Source organism: Doryrhamphus excisus, linkage group LG3 (genome assembly GCF_037039965.1).
Source record: "Doryrhamphus excisus strain RoL-2023G ecotype Guam linkage group LG3, RoL_Dexc_Guam_v1.1, whole genome shotgun sequence".
NCBI lineage: Eukaryota > Metazoa > Chordata > Actinopteri > Syngnathiformes > Syngnathidae > Doryrhamphus > Doryrhamphus excisus.
Window position 1 is genome coordinate 17,391,659 of NC_136359.1, and position 16,383 is coordinate 17,408,041.

Consider the following 16,383-nt stretch of genomic DNA (forward strand, 5'->3'; position numbering starts at 1 on the left):
CAAGAGATTAAAAAAGGCGGGGTCTATTTGACAGGCGTTCCCAGCTGCCGGAGTCACAGAAACTGGCAACCGAACAGAAGACATGTGTGGTGAGTGCTGGATGAATTTTCATTTTTAAATCATATCGTGAATAGGCTACAATTTTCTCAGACTGCCAGATAAATGTAAATCAACTGAAAATACTTACAAGATCGTTCTTTTTTTATAACCAGTTTGAATTAGCTAGGGGGGCTAACACAAGTTAGCGAACTTGAACTGCTGCTGATGCGGTTAGCCTGCCAGATATGTTTAACAACAATTTAGTATATACATTTACTTTATATAACACGAGTTCACAGGGTGATAACGTTTAATAGTGAATCATTTGCCTGACGGAAGGACAATTGACTCCCTGTTGTGGTACAGCTAATGTCAGAAAGCTAATAGAGTGGTATGCAGTGAAGCAACACCCAGTCACTCATTGTTCAGCTTTAAATTAGCTTCTCAACAATCTTAACAAGCACGTATTTATTTAGGGGCTCGTTTGGGCAATAACCTGGTCATCCACTCAACAAAGACAGAGCCAGTGCCAAATGTGCCGGGTATCTGTGCATCACAAGGGGCGTGCTTATGTGGAAACATCGTCAGTCGCAGATTCTTTTTAGCTGTGGACATTGTCTGTGATTGTCCCTATCTCAATGAATGGTAACTGTATCCTGTCAGTGTCACCATTATCTCAGACACAATTAGCCACATCCATTAGTTGGTATTTTTAGTTGAACACATTTATAATACCTCCCATTCCACACTCAGTTGGTACCCGTCTACAGTATTGAAATCGAATTCAAGCATTAAAAATGTATGTATTAATGTGTTGTACTTTGTAGTCGTGGCTTTTGTTTTTTGTCTGCCATACAAATAGGATTGCTAAAAGATATTAAACACATCCATTCGATTTGAAGAAGTGCAGTTGTACACTACAAATTACCAATCAAAACTGAGCGTCAACAAAGGAAGATTTTGTTCAGTGACTGTACTTATTGAGGTGTCTGAGTGCATTCCACAAAAAACACAGTATATGTAGAATTTGCTCCCATTAACTGACTTCTCCCTTACTGGCCCTCCCCATCACCTGCTCTTCTGAATGAAAGCTCTGTTGAGCTAGGTTGCCCCTAGGTTCTAAATGTGCATCAGCTTTATCAGTGCTTAGCTTTTTGAACAAATGTACATTGCTCTCACTGTTGAGTCATCATTGGTCTGGTTGTTAAAATCAAATAGTTGCTGCAAGAATTCCCATTTTTAAAAAATTAGAAAAGAGTCAGTGTAGAGGTAAATCCAAATGTTGACATCGGCTTAGAAACAGTGTCCTCACTATGTCGCCCTATAAAAACATTCTTTTGTCTCTAAGCTTTTTTTCAACTCAGTAACACTTGCAAAACTGGTTCCCTTATCCTGAGTATATTTTCACATGCTGTGATGAAGGTGTATCGTATACGTCAGTAGTAGCTTTTTGTTCCACATCAGCATTGTGATCATCATATTTCTATTGTTGATGGAAAATCCAAAATGCCAAACATATTCTGTTACTAGGAGTATGTGATGAGGTTAAGGTTATCTGTCCAATTTTAAGATAAGTGCCCGAACGTTTTTCCACCAAGGCTACATACTGAATAATCAAAGGATATTTGTATACATTTTTGACATTAACAGGTTAAAAAGATATTTACAGACAAGTTGTGTTATTAGTAACAACATTTTAACATTTTCTATTTACAAATTTTGGGTTTTTTTGTGTCATTTTGCTATAGAAAACTACCCATGTTGTTAATAACTGGAATGACAACTCTGTCCTCCTCCCTTATAGGAATATTTGCCTATCTCAACTACCACGTGCCAAGGACTCGCCGAGAGGTCCTTGAAATCCTCCTGAAAGGCCTGCGGCGTCTGGAGTACAGAGGCTACGACTCTGCCGGTGAGCCACATGGGGAAAACCTCTTATCAGCAACACACTCTGGACTGTTTACGCAGACTGTCTCTTCACTGTCAACCCAGCGGACAGTTACCATCATTATATTACAACGTAGCGGCTACTATTTACATTTACATCATGAGGTACAGTTCCAAAATGTTTGTCGGCAAATCCATCTGATGAAATATTGAATATCGCCTGTGGTTGAATGAAGTTTATATAATACCAATATATCAATCCAGCTTACTTTAAAGCTGATGCTTAGCTTTTTTTCTTTGTTTGCTGTTGTCAGGTGTGGGCATTGATGGCGGTAACAGCAAGGAGTGGGAGACCAATGCCAAAGCCATCCAACTAATCAAACAGCGTGGAAAAGTCAAGGCTCTCGATGAGGAGATCCACAGTAAGCTGAGACAAGTGTTTTCAGATGAGCGGGTTGCATGGACGTATTAGCTTCTGTTGATTTAGGCTGCTAAAAGGCTGCTTTGTTTTGTGTTCCGACAGAACAGCAGGATATTGACCTCGATGTGGAGTTTGATGTTCACCTCGGCATTGCTCACACCCGCTGGGCCACCCACGGAGAGCCAAGTCCCGTTAACAGCCATCCGCACAGATCAGACAAGAACAATGGTCAATTGATATAGTGCTATAACGCTTATTTCTGTTTTTTTTTGGGGTTTTTTTCTAGTCATTAGTTCACAAATTTGATTTTTCAGGGACCATTATTTTTCTCTATGCTCTGCAGAATTCATTGTCATTCACAATGGCATCATCACCAACTATAAAGACCTAAGGAAATTCCTGGTGAGCTGAACGTTTTCTTTTGTCAGTCTTTTGTATTGCCCTTCACATACTGTATGACTTAGATTGGAATTTACCCCTACAGTTGAGCAAAGGCTATGAGTTTGAGTCGGAGACGGACACAGAGTCCATAGCCAAGCTGGTGAAGTACATGTACGATAACAGGGAGAGTGATGACATCAGTTTTGCCACTCTGGTGGAAAGGGTGACCCAGCAACTGGTAAGGAAGCGCACACAAAATGTATAACAAATACATTTAATTTTTCTCTATCGTCACAGGAAGGTGCTTTTGCCCTGGTCTTTAAGAGTGTTCACTACCCCGCCGAGGCAGTTGGCACAAGGTAAATGTACAACACTCACTGGTGGTTAAGATATTTTGGTCTCATGATTGTGATTTTCAGATTGTATAGACAAACCATATTTTCTGAATCTAAAACTCCATTTGTAGCGACAGATTTAGCACTCTAGCACATTATTTGGTTATGTTCAGTTCTGAAGTGGAGGCATAGTATTAACCATATTTTGTGTAGGAGGGGAAGTCCTCTCCTGATTGGTGTGCGAAGTGACCACAAGCTGTCTACAGACCATATTCCTGTGGTTTATCGCTCATGTGAGTTTAAAGATCTTTTTCCTGCCTAGTTTGTCTATACTCTGGTTACATACGAGTTCTGTTCCTGTATTGTGATGTGAGTTGAGTTTTTGTATAAGTCGGATCATAGTATCCCTAAATTTAGTAAAAAATGTCACTCACACTTTACACAGAACACATGAAGGACATAAAATACCGTAATAAAACAGTAAATAGAAGAATGAAATAGCAACAGTATTAACAAATAAAAGCCAAAGCAACCTTTTGAATGTCAATAAGACCACTACACTTGTAGAAGACCCAACCTCAACCCCACAGCTTCGAAAAATCCTCAGGGAAACCCTGTAGTCATTAAAAAGGCATGCTAATAAGCTACAAACATACATACTGGCGGACTCAGACCATCTTTATTCTATTCTCTGGAATGCTTGTCCTCGTTAGGGTCATGGGTGAGCTGTAACCTATCCTGGCTGACTTTGGGCGACAGGCAGGGTACACCAGTTAATCGCAGGAAACATGTAGACAAACCATTCCAAACAAGCCATTCCCACTCCTGGACAATTTTGAGAGTCTCAATTTAGATTATTAACAAAATTGGGAATATATACATATCAGGTTGAACCCACACAAGCACAGGGAGAACATGCAAACGCCAAGCAGATGTTCACAGAGAACCTTCTTATATTAAAAAAAAATTGTGAAGTGGACTTGTGAAGGTTAATTTAGCTCTTATGTAGCTTTAGCTTCAAATGAGATCAAATTTCTGGCATTAGAATATTGAAACCTTTCAAGGGGTGCAGAGCATGACAAAGGTTGGGAAGTGCTGATTTCGGACCAATTATTATTTTGTTTCTCAGCTGGCAAAGACAAGAAGGGCTGCAGTTCCCTTCCCAGGGTCGACCAGGACACCTGCCTGTTCCCTGTGGATGAGAAAGCTGTTGAGTACTACTTTGCCTCTGATGCAAGGTAAGCACATCCCTGTGTCCTTGCAGTGGCCTTGTCAAGTGGAAGTAGTTACACTAATGCTTCTGTGGCTTTATTAAAATGGAAATTAAAGCTGTTGTTTCCCTCACAGTGCTGTAATAGAACACACAAATCGGGTGATTTTTCTGGAAGACGATGATGTGGCTGCTGTGACAGATGGACGGCTGTCTATCCATAGGATAAAACGCCGGGCTGGAGACTACCCGGCCCGTGCTATCCAGACCCTGCAAATGGAGCTGGAACAGATCATGAAAGGTGAGTAGGGTGTCACTTAATTGTTTCTTAAACAGCTATTCTCCCTGGTTAGACGTTTACGGGAGACACCGGTACAGGAACCTATAATTAGATGCTAAGCCTGTCATTATTGCATATAATATTAAAGGACACTTTTCCAGATGTGTGAACTGGATGTTCTGTCGTTTTGGTGACTGCAGAAATCTAGAACTCGTCACTGCGCATTTTGTGCATTTTTGTATGGAGCATGCAACTTCCATTTGAAATAGTTGTTGTACTGCAGTCATCCAGCAGAGGACAGAGATCAGCTAATGTTGCCTGGACGCTACATTCCTTTGTGGTCCAATCATTCTCAGTCGTTTCTGGAAGCGATCTGCTGAATAACCCAATTCGCATGACCCAAATTTCTGTCAGAGGCAAACTGAAAAACACACACACTTCACTGTCACGGTTTATTAGAAGTTTATAGAAAAAAAAAACCTTAACTCCCTTGTGTGCTGTGTTTGTGTTCCTTGAAGAAAAAGGTGGTCTTGCCCTTTGTGTCAAACACGCATGCTCGTTAACAATAATGGGGAACTCCTTTCATTTCTAGAAAGAAGTGAAACACTGCAATCATTTTTACTTCTCGGCTTCATATAGGATCACAAACATATCACTTTGTTGTTAAGCAGCATTTCCCTTTTTAAATGGTTGCAAATGTTGTATCATCTGATCTTTCCACCGCAGGAAACTACAGCTCCTTTATGCAGAAGGAAATCTTTGAGCAGCCAGAGTCCGTTGTCAATACTATGAGAGGAAGAGTCAACTTTGACAACAACACAGGTTAGAGACACGTGGTATTTGACTCCATGCCCCCATGTTGGTCAGTTCAGCTTTACATCTTCATCACTCCAAAGGAAATATGAGGGATTAGTACCCATGTGAAAGCTTAGCACATGCAGAAATACTGGCAAGTGACTGACATGGCCCAGCGCTCTCATGGGTTTTGTTTTAATGAGGTGGAAAGTGGATGATGGAGTGACTGCTTGTTTTTTTGCAGTGACGCTGGGTGGACTGAAGGACCACATCAAAGAGATCCAGAGATGTCGACGCCTCATCCTTATTGCGTGTGGCACCAGCTACCATGCGGGTGTAGCGGTATGTGGACACTAAACAGTTTTTAGTGTAAATCAGCATCACTCATCACACTAGACGGACTTGTCCTGAAATTGTTTTAGCCGTATGATGCTGAGATGATTTGTTGCTCCTGCAGACTCGTCAGGTCCTGGAGGAGCTGACAGAGCTGCCTGTTATGGTGGAGCTAGCCAGCGACTTCCTGGACCGGAACACACCGGTTTTCCGAGACGATGTCTGCTTTTTCATCAGCCAGTCAGGTGAGTATGTTGATGCCATCTGGACTTGATCGAGTGCAGTGTCCCTGTCTCCTCCACTTTCCATGTCAGTCTTTACGCTGTTTAGTAGTCAGTTTATCTTCCTTTTTCTGCTGTACCCTCTTAAATTGCAGCTTTCAGCATCTCTGGCCTTTACATTAATTCCTAATTCAATTAAGCATTACATTACATGTAATCCTACAGGGGAGACTGCTGATAGCCTAATGGCCCTACGATACTGTAAGGAGAGAGGGGCTCTGACTGTGGGTGTCACCAACACAGTTGGCAGCTCCATTTCACGAGAGACTGACTGTGGAGTGCACATCAATGCTGGCCCTGAGATTGGAGTGGCGAGCACCAAGGTGAGACTGGAAAGCTTTTGCTTCCTTGTCATTTGGGCAGACTTGTCCACTTTTAGGCAGACTGTCCGTCACTTGAACTACAGTATGTACCGTGTTGGAAGTGGGACATTGCATCGCGCCGAGGGGTTTTTGCCAGCTTGGAAAAGCACACGGACACACACACACAGTTCAAAATGTACTGCATAGGGTGCATTCTTCCGGGCCAGGTGGAGCAAACCAGTATTTTACTGTGTACTGTTTTATCCATAATGAAGAGTGGCTTTTTGAACACATTGGCACATTTTTGCGATATGAACATCTAAACTCATACCACAAAACACACTCCATTTATAAATTACACTGCAGCCTCTGAAGTCGAACACAATCTGTTCTGGGATGGTGGCCAACCTCTAATTTCCTTTGATTTTTTAAGAAGATTTATACATTTATAAAAGAAATAATCTGTTCCAGGTTCAAGCTGTCACAATTATAAAACCTTGATCAAGTAATCCTTTAAATAACAATTAAACTGTCTTTACTGTCATACAAGTGTAAGTTCATTACAATGGAACATTTCTAAAAGCAATAAAATTGGCTGCACGGCGGCCGAGCGGTTAGCGCACCATCTCTGTGTGGAGTTTGGATGTTCTACCCGTGCATGCGGTTTCCTGCATCTTAGGTTAGTTGGCGACTTAATGAATTTGAGTATGATGTGAATGGTTGTTTGTCTTTATGTGCCCTGTGATTGGCTGGCGACCAGCCTCTCGCGAGAAGACAGCTGGGATAGGCTCATTAATTGGACTTTCACGAAAAGCCAAGTAAAAGGCACACACAATCCTTTGATGCTGGCTGAGCTAAGGTCTCGTGAGATACGATGAGGTCTTATACAATGCTTATGTCTCATCTGATGTCATTCATTCCATTCATTAAAATCTGTAAGAGCTACAGTATTTGCACAAGTGTGGAAAATAATGAAAACATCTTGTATAGTTTCTGAGAGTTGGAATAGTGCTAAGTTCAAAAAGTAAAAAGGAGAAACTCCATGACCATTTATTGCATCATTTCATAAAAGGAGCAAATACCTTTTGACCGTGAATGCAACCCAGGTCTTCTCATTGTAGATTTAGTTGTGAATGAAATCCTGACACTGGCTTCTCAGGGACCCGTAGCTTCAGATTATAATTTATTTATAATACCAGATACTTTAAACAGTTTGTGTACTCGACCTCGTTAATTGTGCAGGTGGACCTAATTATGTGGCCAGCGAGTGTATATCCATAATGGCACACATGTTATAATATCTGGGCTTATTTGTTTGAGAGAGTGACGCAGGCCCTTTCCTGGCCCAGCCCTTGGACTTGGCTCAGGGACTTGAGTGCTGCAGCTCCAGAGCATGCAAGCACGCCTCAGAGACGCCATCATTTACTGCTTGGCTGACTGGGCCACACACCCGGCCCAAACACTGCTGCACAACCTTCCTCAAAATCACTGGAGAACATGTGTCACATCCCACAACTCCAGTTTACTGGACAATAATTGGGTGTGTTCTACCATGAATTAAATTTAAAAATGCACTTTGACCTCTAATGATCAAATTGAATATTTTGGTCATGAACTTTAATTTCTAAACTTTGGGACATGGTGAAAAACTTCTTGGCATGCCAACTTGCTGTAAAAGACCCAACTTCATGGAATATGTGACTGCATCTTTGGGAATGTGAGATTACAAGAATAGGAGGAAAAATGGGCTTTTCCAAAGATAAGATTGGTAATTCCACTTAGTTTAAGGTTTGCATGTTCCATATGAATCACACACTTGATCAGAGGTGCACAGTCAAGCACAAAGTTTTCAGAGTGGCTCACATTTGCTGCCAAATCTGACCAAGTTTACCGGCACATTAGATGGAGCACTGCAGTTTGCAAGAAAACATTGTAAAGATTTTTACTAGTATTGTATTGGCCTTGTGCTCCAGAGGGTCCCATCCATGTAAGGAATTGGCCCAAGGGGAACATTAAATGGGCACCAAAGGCCTCTCAATTTGTGTTGAGATGCAAGAGAGAAGCAGCATGTGGCTGATGACAGCTGGCGTCGGGTTGCCGAAGACGTGATGTAGTGTTGGTTCCAGGATGATGGCTTGTTTAAGTGAGCTCCACATTGCCTGCCAGGTACTAACACCGACCTCTCCTTGCATTTCTCATCTGGTGCAGATTATTAACTTCATTGTCAGAAAAGAGATCACAGGCGTCAGAAACGTTGCTAAAGTCAGACTTGCATTGCTTATTCTTGTATTTTCTGTTTCAAAACTTAGATCACACAAACCCAGCTTCCAATTGGAACTCTTAGCTTGGATCCAATTGTTTGCTTTGCGTGTCCATGGACACTGAAGGCCGATGCTAACAACACAAAATGCATTTTTTTGTTCTTATATCTGTCTGCAGGCTTACACAAGCCAGTTTGTTGCCCTGATCATGTTTGCTCTGATGATGTGTGATGACCGGATTTCCATGCAGCCAAGACGTCGTGAGATCATTCAGGGTTTGAAAGTGCTTCCGGGTAAGCTGGAGAGTTTGAAAACTATTCAATCATACAATAATATAGTGTTAAAATATTTAAATATGTAAACCAATGATGTCGGTGCAGCCCGCAGGCCATTTATGGGCCTGTGAACGGCACATTGTAGGAAAGAAATATAAAATAAAAATGGGAAAATTAAGCAAAAAAAACATAAAAGTAACAAGAAAAAGCTGAAAGGGTAGGAGTGTAGTGTAGTGTAGTGAGGACTGCGACCCATTAGTAATGTAACTGCATGTGACGTGTTGTCAGTCATGTTCTCTGACTGTATGTATAGGCCAGGTATGTATGACACATTCATTGTCACGATGTGGGCGTCACCCTCTCGTGACAGCTCCTTTAGCGTCCTTCTTTGCCTCTTTTCCGGTTTTCATGCCCTTATTTTGGTAACTACTTCCTTTCTTCTTCCCATCCGTTTGCTCTCAGACTCATTTCACACACCTGTCTCTAATTTCCACACTCCCTATTTAGTTCAGGTGTGTGCTCTTTCGTTGGTGGCTTCGTTGTCTTTGTGTTTGGTTTGCCTGGTAGTTGCTGTCTACATAGCTTAAGTGCTATTAAATTCCTTTTACCTGCATTTTTGGTCCTGCTCTCTGCATCCTGGGGTCGCATCGCATAGCCTGCAAGCGCCAACGTGACATTCATATCATATATAGTCCCAGTGAGATGTCATGATGGCACTGAATACTAACGAGAAAAAGGTTGATATTGTACAATAATAACCTCCTAATATCATGACAAAACAATTTAGAAGTTGAAATATTAAAAAAAAATAGGTTAAAAATGGGCGCAAATACCAAAGTTAATGCTAGTAATACACCTTTTTCACATACTATATCATAAGCTGATATGCTGTTTTTTTTTCTTTGGACACCGCTGGTGAAGATCAGGCTGTTTAATTTGCTGCTAATCTAAATATTGACAGGGATGGCTCAAGGAGGGAGGGAGAGTAGTTGGGGGGCGGTTCGTCTTTCTGGCTCCGTGCATACCTTTTTGGATATCAAAAGCAGATGGCATGTCCTGAATAGTAAACTTGACAAAATAATGTTTGCTTACTCTGTTGCTTATAATCAGCCTTTCCACCTTCCAACTTTATACATGTGCATTTTGAACAAAATGTTTATATCTTACTTTAAAACCACTTTGCAGAATAATGTCAGTAATCAGAGTTTGTTTCCATCCTGTTTATATCAGATCTGATCAAGGAGGTCCTCAGTTTGGATGATGAGATCCAGAAACTGGCCACAGAGCTGTACCATCAGAAGAGCGTACTGATCATGGGCAGAGGCTACCATTATGCTACCTGCCTGGAAGGAGCTCTGGTGAGCAAATACAGTTTTCCTCTCCTGACTTCCTCTTGTGTCTTTCTCTATCAGTGGTTCTTAACAAGGGAAAAACTCACCCCATTTGGGGGAAAAAAGAAACCTTGACAAGGGACGGCAAAGGGGGAAATCCCCCTTCCAGGATGACCAGGCTGCATGGATGTACAAAGTAAATCAGGAGAGTTAGTCTGCTGCGGGTCTTGGGATGATCATCAGTCAAAGCAGAGCCCTCCGTGGCAGAGCTTCTAAGAGGTGGACCACCCCAGATCTTAATAAATGAATAAAGTCTTTGGAGAGCTACTTGAAAAGTGGGTGGGAGCTACTGGCTGGAGATCTCTGACGTGTATGAACTCAAAGACTGGTCACATACAAGTAGGTCCGTGATTACTACGTGCAGACAATGTAGGCCACTGACTGGTGGCGGAAAAAAGGCTATGAGTAACCCCAGCAACTTGGTGAGCTTAAAATTTGCACCTCGTTCACTGTATGCACACTCCATAATGCTACACAGACAACCGCTTGTCCTGGACAACATGTCCTGGAAGAAGCCAATGCTGGAGTGGGGGGGGTGTGTGTGGATTGGTGGCACACTGTGATGTCACAAAGAGCCAACGTTAGAATTTTTTTTTTTGAAACCGAGCCTTCAGAGCCATCCACAACTTCTTTCACAGCTCACGTCCAATTGCAACTTTGGCATTGTTTAACATAAGAATGCAACATTCTAACATTTATAGGTCAGAAAAGTCCCCCTAAAAAAACAAACAAAAAATCTGCAGTAATTTTCCAAGGGACGACCATGGACTCAGACTTGGGGGTGCTGATTCTCATCCCAGCGGCTTAACACTTGGCTGCGAATCGATCCAGTGAGAGTTGAAAGTAACAGCTGGATGAAGCCTACAGGACTACATGATTTGCAAAAAAACAGGGACCCAAACTGGAAACCCTGAACGCCCTGGCTGCGCCTAGAAATCAGTGACAAAGGGCAGCCCTGGAAGAAGCACGAAATTGTTCATTTTTATTTGATCTTCAAGGACGCCCTCAAAACCAGGGCCTCAAAGGTGTTTCCTGAGGACTTGATGCAAGTCAAACTGGACTGCATAAGAGAATGTCACTCCTTTTAGCTCCTGCCAAAATATAATTTTATTTGTCTAAATGACCATTTGTGTGTGTGTCTCAATCCCTCCTGAGTTCTTAGAGTAAAACGTGTTCATTTCTTTTGCCCACAGAAAATCAAAGAGATCACTTACATGCATTCTGAAGGCATCCTGGCTGGGGAGCTGAAACATGGTCCACTGGCTCTGGTGGACAAGCTCATGCCAGTCATCATGATCATCATGAAAGACCACACCTACATCAAATGTCAGAACGCCCTGCAGCAAGTCGTCGCCCGCCAGGTAAGACAAATTCATTTTATGCATGTCATTCATTTTTATACATTTATTACATTTGAATGCAGTGCCAATTTCCAATAGCACTTGGGACCATTAAAATCAATAATCGCCACCCCATTTTAAACCTCCCATTCATTTCCACAATGATCTCATCACTGCTTGCGAACAAGAGCACAAAATGGTATCAGATGACACACCTTTTTAAAACCTCTACTTGGTTTGTTTGATGGACAGGGCCGCCCCATCGTGATCTGTGACCGCGACGATTACGAGAGCATCAGCAACTCGTGCCGCACCATCAAAGTGCCTCACTGCGTGGACTGCCTGCAGGGCATCCTGAGCGTCATCCCCCTGCAGCTGCTCTCTTTCCACCTGGCTGTGCTCCGAGGTTACGACGTAAGTGCTCGCACGTCCCGCCACTTTACACTCGTCTGTACCGACATCTGCAAAATGTTTGACTTCACATGCAGCGACCAACCGCACGCTTTCAACATCGCCACTATGTCACTGTTTTAACTGAAGACAATAATCATGCATGATAGGAATACATGTGATGCTCCAGCTGAGTGACACTGTGTTACCGTTTCAAGTTCCACATAAAAACATTTGAAAATCATTAAAGTGGAATTTTAATGGTTTAGGGATCGAACAACCTAACATTACTGGGCTACGTAAGATCAGACAAGCAAACGTTTTTTTTTCCCACAAAAAGTCAATATTTCCAATGCTGTAATACCTCGTTTATCACTTTCTGTGACCTGTCCACTGTGCTGTGTGCACTCAGGTGGACTGTCCAAGAAACCTGGCCAAGTCTGTGACAGTGGAGTGAACCTCATAGCAGGCTGGAGGACACGCAGCGAAGGAGTGAAGTAGAAAACATCCTGTTTGCGTGTCTGGCTTAATGCGTCTACTTTTATGCACCATTTTACTTGTATCTCACTGTCGCATCTTTCTGTATCTCACTGTTAGACTGCTTGGTGTTATCGTAGGCTGGTGGCAGTAATGTCTGGGCTGGCACTGATAAAGGTATCCTCCTGGCTCTGACTTGGTGCACCTGTAGCATCAAACTGGAGTTTCCTGCGTCCCAAGTTATGTAGCCAACCAGTGAGCAAATGAATTTGACTGGAAGCATTTTGGAGCTGATGTTGCTGACTGATGGAACAAACTTATTGGCTCCATCCTTCTTAAGTGCAATGATTTGTAGTTTAGTTGGCGTCTTTCTGTTTGGCAGCTACTCGTTTGAAGTTTGACATTTTTTCTGGCCACACGAGTCATAATTGCTGCAATCACTGGATGACAGTTTTGACACTGTTGGATTTATGTGCACACACCAGTTACTGAAGTAGCAGCGTCCGGTCTTGGTGTTACGGTAGCTCCATCCACATTCCGGTCATATGAGCTTGATGGGCTCGCTACTCTTGTTACATTATTTTCATGCCACATTTATATTTTCGAGACAATCTCACACAATTGTAAATTTTCCGGTTGATTGTTATTGTATTGCGGCTCTAGTTGAAGCGATACCAGTGAGATGAAGTTACTTCAAGAAGAACTTGGTGAGTGCCAGCCCACACCCTTCCACCATGACTGCAAACACAATATTGGGACCATTTGTAGCTACTGTTAATTTTATACTTGTTTATTTTCTTGAGAGAAATCAGAATTTTTGTATTGTTTGATCAGAAATTTGAATGTTACTGAAAAATGTCCTGTAAAACCAAACATGCTGTCAGTTTGAACGGAACCAAAACATATATATTGATGATGTTTGTGCTATGTTTTTTTTTTGTAGCATACTTAATAAACACCATGTGGTGGCAGCGTGTTACACTGTAGATGCTTTAGCTGCAAAGAGATGCACAGCTGTGAAGGAGCAGGAGCTGCCAGAGTTAACATTTTTACTGCTCGTCACCTTTTGCTTTTGACATTCATCTTGCTTCTGCAATCGAGCCTTAATCTAAAACGTGCATGTCTCCCCAACATTGAGCTTTTATTTGGCAATGGGTGTATTTAATTGAAATCATTGATGTTAGCTGGGGGGGGGCACTATTTGTTAGCGCGGTTGATGCAGTACAGTGTCAACAACTTCTCTTCAAGTGGGCTCATTGGATGATATGGTGCTGCACATTTGGAACGAAATACTGACCTTTGTGCTGTACAGTTGGATTCAAATTAAATCTGCATTTAAACTGACATTAAAATGATATAAGATATGCATTTACTGCTTGAGTGTGTGTATGTTCTGTGCTCCGTAGAAATGTTTGACAGTTTGGAAAACAAACAGTGGGGGTTTACATCAAAATCTGCTAAATTGTTTAAATACTGTATACAGTATAAATACATTGCTTGCGTGTACCTCTTTGATTACCTCCATTAAGAAATCTGTTGTACTTAATGTTCATTCTGACATCAAGCGGTCAAAATTTTTCAACTTTTTCAACAATTTCCAACATTTTCTGTTCCACTTAGACTAATTTGAATTACAGAGCTATGGTAACAAGCTACCTATGGTAGCTTGACTTTGGCTGAGCTGTCAATCACAGTGTGCATATAGACAACCAACCATTCACACTCCTGGACAATATGGGCCTTTTAAAAAAAACACGATTTTGCAACCCTCACTGAGCAAAAAATGACCATCATTAATGTTGGAAATGTGGAAATGTGACTTTTAAGTTAAGGGTCGACTAAGGTCTTTTTCTTGTGAGACCTGGAAAAAACTGCATCGATTCGACTCACCGATCAGTACAGTAACATCACCAACACCTAATACTACTAATCATCACACCTCTGACCGTCTTTACAGGTTGATCTACGTTCCTACCCTCACCTATGGTCATGAGCTTTGGGTAGTGACCAAAAGGACAAGATCGCAGGTAAAAGCGGCCCAAATGAATCTTCATAGGGTGGCTGGGCTCTCCCTTTAAGATACGGTGAGAAGCACCGTCATCCGGGAGACTCTCATAGTAGAACCACCGTTCCTCTGTATTGAGAGGAGCCAGATGAGGACGCCTCCCTGGGGAGGTGTTACTGGCATGTGTGAGGCCCCTGAGAAGACCCAGGACACATTGGACGGTCTCTCAACTGGCCTGGGACAGCCTTAGGAGTGATTAAGTGGTAGAAGATGGATGGAATGATCTTTGAATGCATCTTCTGAATGTCTTATATTTGTATTTTAGTTCATTTAGCCATTTTTATGCCCTAAAACGCTTCATGGAGGCAGATAACATGTATACAAAATGTGTAAATAGGCCATATATAAATCATAAAACAGCATGGTAATATATATTTGCGAAAGCCATGATAGAAGGAAGCCCTGAAATTGAAACACACACAGAGATTCTGCAATGGAGATTTACACCCAGACCTCTGTGAGGCTGCTAACCACTAGGCCACCATGCAGCGGATGAGGTTATAAGACAAAATGACTGTATTCAACTTATATCCTGAAGTCGGGTTGATTATACATGTGTCAAGATTGTAGATCCTAACAACTACGTGGACAAGTCAGCCATCTCAGTGCTAAATGCACAAATGGAGCCAAATAATGACCTAATGCCCAATGAGCTCATGTATGCTGTGAGACAGCCAAGACACCAGAGAGAGCACTACGCAAAGTTTATCTTTTAATTTGACAAAATAACTGATTTCATCTTTAAAATATGGAATAGCATTCTTTTATTAAAGGAGAAGTCAGCATATTCTAGCATTGAGGAAAATCCTGTAGAAAAGACACATTTTTCCTTCATATGCAGCAATGTATCAAACATCCATCCATCTATTTTCTGTGCCGCTGATCCTATGTATCAAACATAAACCCCCAATCAGTCACTTTCTACATGTGAGACGTGGCTCTAGCCGCTCATTCCATCCTCGCCAGGAGCCATTAGCACTATTTTGCCTTTCCTAAGTCTCGTCCATATTTCCAGAGGATTAGTCTGCCTGTGCTATTTTCCATGATGGCTCTGCACATGTGTGCATAATGCAGCGTGTAAACATCTGGAGCTGGTTAGCCATCCCGATGCCTTCACGTTTTTTTTTTTTTTTATCCTCTTTAACCGTTGACATTGTGTGGGCAGCCCTGCAAAACGTCACCGTGTGAACCCAATGATCCAAGTGACACTCACTGAAAGTCACTGAATAATGGGGTGACCAAATGTTTTCCCATGATATATTCTGTTTTTTTAAGAAAGTGATGGAAATATTCTGGTTATCACTTCATTTCATTGTTTATCATCGGGGCGTTAAATGACCTGTGTCCTGTCCTCTGGATTTGTAATCTTATTTCATATTTTTGACTTGCAAAAGAGAGCTATTATTACAGGTTGATTTTTCGAATACTTCAGCGACATTATTCCTATTATTATTTCATTCCAGAGATTGTATGATTTTTGTATAACTGAAACTTTAATATTATTTTAGGTATAAAAAAAACATGTTGAGTTTAGGTAATTGAACTTTAGAAATTAGACAACATTCAGATATGCAAAGTTCAATTTAATGTTTTTACATGCTTTACTTTGTTTTTGAATGAAACGTTTTTCCATTTTTCTATAAAATTCAAATGTGCACATTCATCAGAATTACAAAATAAAAAAATGATTCATCTATACACAAAGCATATACACAAACTGTCCTGCTATTGGTAGATTCTGTCTTAAATACAAACATATATAAGCACACATTTATATTAAAGTACCGTATGTCCTCAAATACTTGAATGCATCAGGCGTGTATTTGAAGTAAGGCGTTTATTTGAGAATAAATGAGTACACCCGTCATATTTCAGCAACTCATGCAAATTATGGTATAAGAGTATCTTCTTAAGGAACAA

The 16,383-nt window shown here is 41.5% G+C and overlaps 1 protein-coding gene across 1 annotated transcript; it reads left to right on the top strand.

Moving 5' to 3' along the window:
* Positions 1-20: 20 nt before the first annotated feature.
* On the top strand, positions 21-13,766 carry LOC131128223 (glutamine--fructose-6-phosphate aminotransferase [isomerizing] 1). The gene is made up of 19 exons (XM_058070873.2): positions 21-89; positions 1,844-1,951; positions 2,241-2,348; positions 2,450-2,575; positions 2,691-2,749; positions 2,832-2,966; positions 3,026-3,087; positions 3,277-3,356; positions 4,193-4,301; positions 4,411-4,574; positions 5,280-5,375; positions 5,593-5,690; positions 5,806-5,926; positions 6,128-6,285; positions 8,704-8,818; positions 10,031-10,158; positions 11,385-11,552; positions 11,784-11,945; positions 12,334-13,766. Exons 1-19 carry the CDS (start codon positions 83-85, stop codon positions 12,376-12,378), a joined length of 2,049 nt encoding a protein of 682 aa, XP_057926856.1. The 5' UTR covers positions 21-82; the 3' UTR covers positions 12,379-13,766.
* The last annotated feature ends 2,617 nt before the right edge of the window (positions 13,767-16,383 follow it).

Coding starts and splice junctions, on each gene's coding strand:
- LOC131128223 (XM_058070873.2), top strand. Junction 2,576..2,690: donor CAGATCAGACAAGAACAATG/GTCAATTGATAT, acceptor TATGCTCTGCAG/AATTCATTGTCATTCACAAT. Junction 8,819..10,030: donor GGGTTTGAAAGTGCTTCCGG/GTAAGCTGGAGA, acceptor TGTTTATATCAG/ATCTGATCAAGGAGGTCCTC.